The sequence below is a fragment of the Bactrocera dorsalis genome, chromosome 3, assembly GCF_023373825.1.
Source record: "Bactrocera dorsalis isolate Fly_Bdor chromosome 3, ASM2337382v1, whole genome shotgun sequence".
NCBI classification, from domain to species: domain Eukaryota; kingdom Metazoa; phylum Arthropoda; class Insecta; order Diptera; family Tephritidae; genus Bactrocera; species Bactrocera dorsalis.
This window is the reverse complement of record NC_064305.1, coordinates 77,367,911-77,380,139: the sequence shown is the minus strand read 5'-3', so window position 1 is coordinate 77,380,139 and position 12,229 is coordinate 77,367,911. Positions and strand designations below refer to the sequence as shown.

The following is a 12,229-nucleotide window of genomic DNA, read 5'->3' as shown; positions in this document are numbered from 1 at the left end:
GGTTTTTGTAATAGTTTTTATTTTCATAACGAAAAAAATTTAACAGTGTTTTAGTCATTTAAAATGTTTCATTTGCTGGCTCTCAGAATTACGCTAAACCAGGAGTAAAAGAGCAAAAATTAATGTTTATCGCATATCGTCTAATTTCACACATTCGACTTCTCGATATATACATATCTCTCTCCTATAACTAATTTCTAATTTATCTCTCTGTCACACTATCTTTCTTTCTATCACAATCTCTTTCAATCTAAATCTTCTCAACTTACCTTTCATGCGTCGCCATTGCTCCTTCAAACGATTACACGTACGATCTGTTCCGAATTGACTTGAGAATTTCTGATGTATGATCTTCCAGGCTTTATTTTTTACCGCTGTCAGTCCCGCATCGAGTCTTTTATTTTCAATAATACGCATATCCTTCCGACACAATTCGAGCAGAAATTTTTTCTCTTGATGATTCCAATTCTGTGTGCGTTCACGTTTTTTATACATATTCATGGCTGGACTGTTCATATACTGTTGCATTTCTGTGGAAGAGAGGGAACATATACATTTTAGTATTTGAAGATCGATCAAGTAACAATAAAGTTAATATTAAATTTTCTTAAATAAACCTTAGATAATAATATTTGTTCATAACTTAATCATTTAAAAAGAGGTTTAGAGTGTCTGGCAAAGGTTTGGTAATATATTATGGAATATGATCCAGAAATAAGTGGAAAAGTTTCGAGAATATGATCAAGAAATAATTGGAGAGGATTCTTGAATATGTTCCAGAAATAAATGGAAAGGGTTCTAAAATACCATCGGAAATAAAGGAACGAACTTATCTCCAATCAAGATATCTTAATGAAAAATGAAGAGGATTCTTGAATATGATCGAGAAATAAATGGAAAGGATTCTAGAATATGATCCAGTAATAAACGGAATAGATTTCGAACTTTGAGATACCATATTTTTAAACAAGATATCGCGATGATGATTATTTGGGGTAGTATGTACATATATTTGGTACAAATTCCACTAATTTGGGATATCCCCCGATCAAGTAGTAGTAGTGTATTACATCTTTGCTTCTTGATGGTTCAATACGGAAGATAATTATCAATCATCTCACAGCGAGGGAAGACGAAGCAAATGGTGCTGAATCCTTCTCATAGGTTCACTTCAAGCTATGTAGCTTTTAGAGCTTATCTTAAGCCTGGTTAAAACTTATATCAATTTTTGTCAGCTTAAAATTAATTTGAAGATCATGAACTGAAAGTTTTGGTAGAAATTTGGATATTTAGATTTCACCGATCAAGCTCTTTGCTTTGTTTGTCTAGAGATTTTTTTCATAGAGCTCTAAAATTAACGTTCGGTATTTAGTACTTACCTCCTTTTATATCAACTCCTTCCAGCAAATTGTGATTGCTGTTCTGCCAATTGACAGCGAGTTTCATAAAAGCCTCCAAATCGGTGGCTGTATATTGTTTATTAACCTGGAAAAAAGTAGAAGAAGAAAAAATAATTAGTAAGCGAGTTGAATTTAGGTTTGGTTTAGAGAAAGATTTGCCAAAATTTTTTTTGATTTAATATAATTTTATATAAATAATACTTTGCGTTGAATTTTCAGAAATTTTCAAATCTTAACTTCGGCTTCGATGATGGAAGGTTGAAGAAATTTAAAAAAAAAAAATATTTTCACAGATCAACATATTTTTTTTTATTTGGAGCACAATGATTTACTTATCATAATATTATATACATATGTATGCTGGTTATATAAGTAAATTTACATATGTACATATATGGGAAATAATATATGTAACCTTAGTACGTCGTTTCAATTATTTCCAGACATCATTTTTTGACATATCTGAGCTGCTTACTATGAAGAGCTTAACTTAAAATTAAAAAATAATAATTATCAAGAACGGTGAGGCTTCAAAAAATAACCCATTATACCCGCCTGACAGTTGATTTGAATAAAAATTGCCTAAAATGGAATTAAGGAATCATCGATCTCAAAAAGTTTTGCTTTTCATTGTTGTGTAAAAGCCATACAGGCATTTAAGCGTACTTAAATAAAGTTTATAAATACCTACATGATCCCACTTGTAAATTCAAAAACCGTCATCAACCATAAAATTTTATTAATTATTTAGTCAGAAAAATTCAATGAACTCAAAAGTAAAAATATAAAATTAGCAAAAAAATGGAATAAGGAATAAAGACACCAGCTTTGCAGTGGAGCATGAAGAAATAAAAATTAAAAAATTATAAGTAAAAATTAAAAATAAATAATAATAAACACATGACAGAGCTTTGGGAAGAAAAAAATCATGACATTTTTTTTTAATTATTTTGTCATATAGTATATTTATATATCGTCGTCTTAAATGCAAAATAAGTTTCATAAGTTTACATGCGAAGGAAAAGCGATATAATAGAAACCATTCAAATTGAAATAAAATTTGAGTTTTGGTTATAAAGTGGTTAGATATGGGTTATCATTTGGTTATAAAATGGTTATATATTGGTTATTACATCGGACAGTGATTTTCGATTCTTTTGATGATACGTTTTATTGCATTTTATGCGATGATATGCCAGTTTTATTGCACAAAATGCATTTATAAAAAAATATTTAAAAAAGTCTAACCACATGTCAGTGTTTATAACATTTACATATCTACATACATATGTAAAAACCCCACATTTGATAACCAATTAAATGCCAACGACTCTACAACTAAACAACCGCACAAGTAAAGTCTCATAAATAAAACAACAAATCGCGACCAGTTCGTTAGAATCGTTCTAAGTGCTTTTCGAAAGCGACTCGCAGCTGATTGGTTAGTTTGTTTAGACGATTGAGTTTACTTACGCGTATTTATTCGTATTTATTATTAGTAGCCACATACACAAATACGTATAAAATCGCTTGAGTCTATTTAAATGTGCTTATGTACGATTGAATTAATTTCGAGAAAGCGGCCATTTTGTTTATATCAACGAATAGAAATGTATTTTATACTTAAATGTGTTGCTTGACCATTTTTTAACAGCTTCCATTAAGTGAAGTGAAGGCTTTCAGTCGGCTATTTTCAATGAAGCAGAAAAAAATCGAAAATAACAGAAATTCATAGTGAAAGCATTACAATATACATATACATACATATGTACACACCCATATGCGTATAATCACTTCGTCGCAAGTGATGTGATATAAAAAGCCAAAATAGAACACTTGAAAATAATAATAAAATAATTCAAAACAAATAATGCATGTCATTATAAACCATACGCGAGTACATAAACGCAGCCACACACATACACATGTTCCATACATACATAAATAAATATACACATACACTTACCCACATTCGATGGCATGTAAATTTTTGGTTTTCGCCGTACAATGGCACTCAATTATTTGAGCAGAGAAAAAATAATCACCCATAAATTCTCGCATTCAATAATTTTGATGCTTTTCATCTTTTATCCATTAAGCGGCGTATGCGAATAAGGCCGTTGGACTTGGCTGGTTGGTTGACGGGCGCGCTTTGCCGCCAGCGGCATGTAGCTCACTTGCTTAAGCAGTTGAATGACTTTGGGTGTTGGTTTTGTTGTTGTTTTAAGTTGTTGTGGGTGTAAGCGGGTTACAGTGTTTTTTGGAAATATGTCGCTAATTTTTGTTGTTTTCGTGTATCCTAAATGTATACTACTGGTTTAGAAAATTGCTACTACAATATGCGCACAAAAGTATGCTAGTCTGATAATTGAAGTATCTATTCTCAAAAGCAATAACCTCTAATTTTGATGCTTGGATAGTTCAAAACGTTCACTTAAAATCTTAGAATTTTTTTTTTTGCTTGAATCTTAAGTGTACCTAATCGACTGAGATTCCTTCGAAAAATTACAAATACTCACATAATTCGAAAATATATTCTTTTTTAACTAGATTTTAATTTTGAGCTCTGTTATGTATGCACATTTAATTAAAATCTCAAAAACTCGTCTTGCTTAGTCTGCGAAAAGTGAGGTTAGATTTACCAAAATTGTTCACAAAAATTCTCTCCAGGTTTCAAAATATACATAAATCTTTATTTCAATGCATATTAAATATATTTAGAATCGAAAAATTTATAAATATCTTATTCTGGAAATCTATTTTTTTATATATAGGTTCTTTTAATTTTTTTTCCTTTATTATATATGTATGTATGTATATATTTTTAATATTTTTGTGCCTACACCTTCTCTCAAGTCTCGACTTTTTTTGCCGTTTATTACGAATCTTCTTAGTTTTTAAGCAGAAAAGTGCGGTTAGAATTATCAACAATTATTCTAGAAGTGTTAAGTTAAAGTTGTAGAATAGAATTTAATTTTAGTTCATAAATACTAGTTTTCTAATCAAAACAATTTATAGACGTTTTTTTTGCGTTTTTAATGCGTTTTAATTCTTATTATTATTTTTTTTTATTCCTATTTCTCTGATTTTTTACAGATATTTTTTTTATTATAGTTTTTTAATACTTTTTTTTAATATTTTTTACAGATTATTATTTTTTTATATGTTTTATTTAAAAAATGTTTAATTTTTTCTTAAGATTTTTATTTTGTATATAATTATTAAATATTTTTTTTATTTTTTATTATAATTTTTTATTTTTTTTTTTAGTAAATAATAAATTTTTCAATATTTTTTTGTTTGACTTTATCATCTGTGCAATTCACAAGTATCGTAAAGTTATAAGTTATAACGATTCGAAAACATAGCACTGAAAATTGTAAATATGTAAACTCATTTTTGTATGAAATCCAACAACAATTTTTTTAAACAAGTGTAAAAATTTATAACTTTACGATTTTACGATGCTTTACGACAGGGTTGTGAGTACCCCAATCATTTCATTTATGCTGAAAATTATAAAAAAAAAATATCTATTAAAAAAATATGATTATTTTTTTAAATATTTTTTCAGCATTTTTATTGTTTATATTTTAATTTTATATATTTAAAAAAAAACTTCGATTTTTTCAAGATTTTTTTGCATGTATTTTTTTAGATTTTTTTAATTTTTTAATATATATTAATTTTAGTATATAATATATTTTTTAACTTTTTCCATATTTTTTGTAAACTATTTGCTTTGTAAATTAAATACATACACATATGTACATATGTACATATCCATATGTATATATTTTTATTTTTTTTTTAATATTTTTTATTTCATTTGCGCTTATTTTTATAGACATTTTTTGTTTATTTTGTAATACTTTTTAAACATTTTAATTTTTTTATATATTATTTTTATATAGCTTATTTATGAAAAAAAATATTTTTTTTTAGGATTTTTGTTTTGTATGTACATATATTTTAAGGAGTATTCTTTAATTTAATTTTTATTTTTGATTTTTCAATATTTATTATTTTAGTATATAATATTTTTCTACATTTCTTTTATATTTTTTGTTTTGTATAGTATATTATTATGATTTTTATTTTTATTAATTTTAAGTGCCATCGATGACAACTTTATTTCATACGACTGTCTGTTCAATTTATGCGAGCAAACTACGTGTAAGACGCCGGCTCAACTTTCTGCCGCCATTTGCTTTCGCCACCATTTCATTTTTTATTTAATTTTCTTCTATATTTCTTATTACAATTTATTAATACTTTATTAAATTTGCTTTCCATTGAAATCGGGTGATTTAAAATTCACTTAGTGCTTCAGTCATTGTGGTCAGCGATCCAGGCATTCCAGTGCATAAAACAACAATTCATTCGATTGGGTGATTTGTGTACTGACAGTTAAGCTTTTAAGCGTATGCTACTGCACAACATCCTCACCGCCCCAAATCAATATAATACATTAATGCTTGCCTTTATTTTTTATCAATACAATATGTAAATATATTGTTGTTGTTGTTTGGCTTTAAAAAATGCCACATTTTGCATACGGAATGGCGCATTATTGATTGTAAATTTAATGAAATCGAAAATAATTCAAAATTAAACACAAAGCTCGAAAGGATACACGCACTCACATATGTATGCTTGTATGTGATTGTATATGTATGTATGTGAGTGTGCATCGAACTTAAATTGAGTAGCTGTGAAATTTTCGTTTACCACACATCTTCATATAAATTATAAAGCAATCTTAAAACACCAAAGCGATTTTCGATTTTTTGTTTTTTGGTTTTTGATTGCCTTTCCCCGCTGTACGCGCCAGTGACGAGCACACATTGTAGTCATTTCAGTCGGTTCGTCAGTTGGTGTGTTGTTGCTTACTTTGTTGCAGTCATTTGCGCTGCGTTGATTGGTCGGCTAGCCGCTGGCCGTTATGAACATCTGTTTTCGATATTAAATTGTTGTTGTTTTTCTTCTTTTTTGGTTCGACAGCCATGCCAACTAACAAACAGTTCAATTAAATTAATACAATAAATTAGCGTACGATTTGGTTGGAAATTGATTTTTTTCCACTAGCCCCAACGGTTGGTGTGTTTGTGTGCACAAATGTTTAATGTATGTTTGTGAATAGATTGTGGCATGATTGAAGCCATTTTACCAAATTTTCCAAATGTTGGCGGCCAGCGAACATTCCCATTACATCAAAGGAAGTGAGTAATAGTGAAGCAATTAATGATTATGAATTTGAAGTATTCAATAAATGTAGTGCGAAGCGAAGGCGAAATAAAAATATTTATGTAAAATTTTTGATTTGATAGAGACGAAAACAAAGCTAAGAAGAAATTACTCAACTAATGTTCATGAAATTTTTCACAGGCCTTTGAGATACAATTTTTAAAGACTTGGACGAAGGATTTTTTTTCGATTACAACTATTTGAAAATAAATGTCCCGAAATTTTCTTTTTTTTGGAAAAATGTCTGCCAAAAATCCCACTTTCATTTTTTTTTCCTTTGTCCAAGTTCTATGTTAAGGTTTTAATTAAAACACTTATTTTTCTCTTTCGATGATCTTGTAAGAAATTATCCTGCCAACGCGAGCGCATTTTTTTCCGAGGGGTTACCAGTAATGGCGTTGCAATTGCCATGTTTAAAAAATGTTTTTCCAAAAATTTCAGAATTTCTTTGTTAATGTTTGTAACAGTGAAGAATTTTAATAAAATATTTCATTGAATCATCACGAAAAAAGGCTGTTTTTTATCCGAGGTAAACCCATGTAACCCCTTAATCTATGAGAAGGTTATGTTGAGGCGAGATATTTGTTTTTACTATAGCTTGTATTGTTTAGCCACACATTTTCCTTAAGACCCTCCAAGCGTTTCCCGAGATATCGTCTTTTTAAGAACTATAAGTTCGATAAAAACACCACCAATGCCCACCTGAGCGAAATTTTAGTATTTAAAGCGCCCAGATATGACATTTATGTTTCATCAGAAGACTAAACGACTTCTTTTGATGAATACTAGACTTCTAAGATTTATTAACTTTACAACATCACATTTCAAAATATATAGATATTTTTTGTACTAGATTAGACTAACATCGCGTTATATGTAAGTATGAAGTTTCGTTAATAATTTTCGATGGAATTTTCTCGGTGAGAAATCTTTCAAGTCTTATTTGTATAACATTTAAGAATTTTACCAAGTTGCTTATCCAAAGCAGATTTTGATTGATTTTTGTTTAATATTACGCTCGGTTCTCTGAAGGAATATAAATCGTCAAGGGTAAATGTTTTATCCTTTATTTCGTCAAATTCCCTTCACTCATGCTCTAAATTCTTTTAAATGGCTATTAGGTTATTGTCTTATAGGAATAAATCAGTTTTAAATAACATTTATTCACAATAATCAACTTGCAATTACAATTTAAAAGTCTAAGCTTCATGATAATTTTTAAATTTGACCGCAACATTTAAGTTACTTCAAGTAGTTTTGCTTGCTTTTAAATAAATATTACTTTCTCACATGTATTTAGGGCAGTTGTTCGAATTTTTAGTCACGCGATAGTTAAATATAATTTAAATGTGGGAAAGTAAGCAAAATACATACTTAAAATATCTAAGAAAAATATTGTGGTAAACCACAAGCAGCGCCTGTTATTATCTTCGTGAAGGTTTTATTTATTTTTTTGTTTGAAAATTTACTAAACTGTTGAATACATAGCTGGTAACCAAATTATTTGATAAGGTGTTTTTTAGGTAATTTATTATATAGAAAGCTGATACATATAAGAAGCTCCATCGATGGGATATTAAAGCTCTGTGCAACATTTCTAAAACAAAGGCAAGTATTTTATGGCTCTAAAGATTAAAGAGAGTTCTCATATAAGTTACTCGGTGGATTAAAAGAAGTTTACATTACTTTTACCCTTCAGGTTATTTTTTCGGTTAAAAAGCTAAAGTTTCCTTAATACTTCCTTAAGGACACTGAGAGGTAATTGTAGCATAATTAGTCCACAATGTTCAAAATATTTATATTTTTTATTTATTATTTTTTAATTATTCAGCCTCATTTCATTTCAACAAATCACGAGGTTTTACGACTTTCACTGTCTTTAAAACCAATTATATGAAAGTAAATTTATATTAGAAAGAAAAACGATAAAATTAATCAAAAAAATCACAAATGCCTAAATAAATTTGTAACTCATAAATTGTGTACATATGTAGCTATATGTCAAATTTTGTATTGCTTTCAAAACACACTACAACAAAAACATGTAGTTAGTTTAAGCACAATGACACTTAACCTCACAATTATCGCCAGCAAAGTACTTGAGCTCACACCAACACAATATTTTAAAAACATAAAACTTTATGCAACAACAATAATAAAAAAAGAAAAGTTACCAAAACGAGAGTCGAGTCAGTCACAAGTCAACAGGCGACAGCATTTCATAGAGACGCCGCCCACACACCTCAGCAACTTGGCAAGCGAACAGAAACAGAAGTTTACAGGAGCACAATTGGAAATTACGTACAAATGCATGTATGTATGTACATATGCAGGAGTATATATTATGCGTATGTACATACAAATATACATACATACATACAGTGCAGTGTATTTGGTAGCAGAAACATGTGATTTTTTCGCTGAGTGAACTTTTTTTGAGTGAAAATTGTAATTATAAACTAAAATAATATATGGTACATACCTATGTGCCTATACCATCTATATGTATATGTAAAAAATGTGCTCACATACTTAAATATAACGAACTAACAGTATACATACATATATATATGTATAACCAAACGCAATTGTGTGGGTTCAAATAAATTGTGAAGTTGTCACTCAAAAACACTGTTAACCAAAAGTAAAAAAAAACCTAAAATTTAAAATAAAATAAATTACACACACTTACAAACCAATTTGTCAGACAAATTTGTGCTACGCACTTAATGTACGAGAAAAATGCGTATGCCAACAAAAGCCATTAAAAACAACGGTGTTTGAAAGCATATAGCGGCTAAGCGACAGATAAAATATCCGTAATGCGCTAAGTGTTCGTATTAAGTATAGAAGCAAATATGTGAAAAAAAAAAATAAAAAAAAATTGCCAATGTGTTTGTATGCATATGCCGTTAATTCAAGTATCAACCTTTTTTGATATTTTTTATTTTAAGTTTGTATTATTTTTTAATTTTTTCCTTTCAAAAAATTTGCGTGCCTTTTACTGTTCTTGTCGTCGGGGTCGCGACACATGCGTACTTGTAGCAAATTTATTATGATAATTACAAGTATAATAAAAAACAACAAAAAAACATGCTTTAGAATCACTTAGAATTGTGGAACAAGAGAAAGGAAAACCACAAAAAAAAATATAAATAAAAAAAATAAAATTATATAAATAAACTAAGCTCGTATCTGTATCTAAAAACAAATGTCATCGAACTGTCGTAAGTGTTGCGGCATTAACCACAATGAGATATAGTACACACCACATACCTTTTCGTATACCTGTATGTATGTGTGCATAAATTCGTGTACGCTCGTAACACTTAAGTTCAAATAGCAGTATGCTATTTAGTATTTCAATTTGCTGATAGGCAAATTCTACTATTTGCTTGTGTGCAAGTATGAATAGACAGTGTGTCGTTTGGAAAATAAAGTGAGTAGATAAAAGTTTCGGTTTTTGATAAAAAATTTAATTTAGAAAATTAAAAAAATATATTTTTAATAAATTTTGGTAATTTAGAATTAAATTTTATTTTGAGTAATATTTTTTTTGTATTATTTTGTGTTTTTTAATTTAATTTAAATATTTATTCTTTTATTTTATTCGACTTTTATTTTTTTTTTTTAATTTTATTAATATTTTTTATTTCTTTTTGTATAAAAATTGTGTTAAAGTTTCATTAATTTTTTTAATTTTTAATTTAATTTTATATTTTTTTGTTGTTTTATTTGTAGACAAAATTTTATTACATGATTATTTATTTATTTTGTTTTTATTACTTCAAATTAATTAATTTTTTTTTTATTTTTATTTTAATTATTTTTTTTTTAATTTTTTGATATATTTTTATTTTTTTTAATTGATTTAATTTTATTTTATTTCATTTTATTTTATTTATTTTAATATATTTTTTCAATTCTTATAATATATTTTTTGTTTTCATTAATTTTTAATTCCATTTTTGTTAATACACATTTGTTTTATTTTATTTTATTTTATTTAGTTTTCTTTTCCTTTATTTATTTTTATTTATTTTTTGTCTCAAATCCCTTAAGCTTAATATTAAAATGTCCAACAAAAATTTGCTATGATAAAAATTTTGTAATCAAAAAAATTCTAAGTAATTAATGAAATTCAAGTAATCTAAGCCACTTGAAATGCTTGCTAAGCTAAATACATTTATATACATACATATATTCAAGTCCTCATATTATATAAGTGTCGAAATAAATTTGTAACCGAATTAGGCGAAATGTCAAGCTTTTGAAAGAGCACAGCTCTTCAAATTAAGTTTCATAGTTTGTAAATATGAAAAAAACATAAAAACAAAAACAAAATATCAAAATAAAACTTTAATAAAGCAGCAAAATAATAAACGCCCGTCTTAGGAAATATGAAAGAAAACTGAAGTGTCAGCTTAAAACTCAGCTTTGAAATAATAGACAATATGGACTTTGAGTTGAGCAATTAGCACCATATTGAGTAATATAATGATTACGTGTCTGCGCTGGAAAGTACACACTTCTGATTTGGTTTCGAAGAACTCATGCTTATGCAAAGGGGTTAGTTTAGTTTGATATACTATAATTTATATTTATATTCAATAATAATTACAAGAAATATACACATAACTAATTTATTAATGCACGTAAAATTGCAAATTATTTACTCAGTACTGATGCAATACTTAGTATTTATTGGGAATATCTATTATTAGTGCAAAATTACTGCATATTATGCCATAAACAGAATAGAGAATATTACTTAGAAGTAATGGATATTCATTTTAGATCGCACAAATCCTACGTAATGTGTGTATTTTTAGGAGAACGGACAATTACTATTCAAGTACTTAATTTGATTTAGTCGATAAATAAAAGTACAAGTATACTTAGTATCAATTTGATATATATGATACTTAATATTTATGAATAGTATTTGGGCTGAATTTAAGGTAAAAAAAATTAGTTTAACGAAGATTGAAATGTGGGCTAAAACACAAGAATCATTTTAAGCATTCATCATTACTTTTGAAATTATAAATATTGCTTGTAAGAGACGACTCGGTATTCATTTAAGGAACACAGCATTGAACGTAATATCAGTTCAAGTACTCATTATTCACTACATCAACTAATTATCACTTCCATTTCTCATTATGTGGCTAAAAAGTACTTGACAGTTATAAAAAATATTCAGTACTTAATAATTATTTAATGTTAAATAAATTTTAATTTAATCTTAGGAGGAACTTTGACGATATTATTGACAGATCGAATTTTAAATACTTTCTTCGATCTAGCTGGAGAAGGTAATCCTATTCCATACCAACATTTATTCTGATTCTGTGGGCACCCAGAAGTTTATATTTTAATTTTACAGGGATTTGGAATATCTTTTCATATTAATAAAAAGGCAGGTAAAAGAAAATCCCTAGGGATAATTCAGCGGCGGGAAAGAGGGGCATTTTAAGCCCAAAAGGGCTAAATGGCTTATTAATAATTTTACTGTTCTGAAAAAATTTAAAGTAACAATAAAAGCATACTCATCGCAGCCGTGTCCTAATTTCGCTTTA

The 12,229-nt window shown here is 27.8% G+C and overlaps 2 protein-coding genes across 2 annotated transcripts in view; one reads left to right on the top strand and one right to left on the bottom strand.

Annotated features, from left to right (window-relative positions):
- The window catches only part of LOC105229162 (ATPase inhibitor, mitochondrial), a 576,424-nt gene that overhangs the window by 23,574 nt on the left and 540,621 nt on the right, over positions 1-12,229 (top strand). The window lies entirely within an intron of this gene.
- Positions 1-12,229, bottom strand: part of LOC105229156 (uncharacterized) — a 76,793-nt gene that overhangs the window by 4,551 nt on the left and 60,013 nt on the right. The window contains exons 2-3 of the mRNA XM_011209257.4: positions 1,380-1,485; positions 270-530 (exon numbers count right to left, since the gene is read on the bottom strand). Coding sequence (XP_011207559.2) covers positions 270-530; positions 1,380-1,485 — 367 coding nt within the window. The remainder of the gene's footprint in view (positions 1-269; positions 531-1,379; positions 1,486-12,229) is intronic.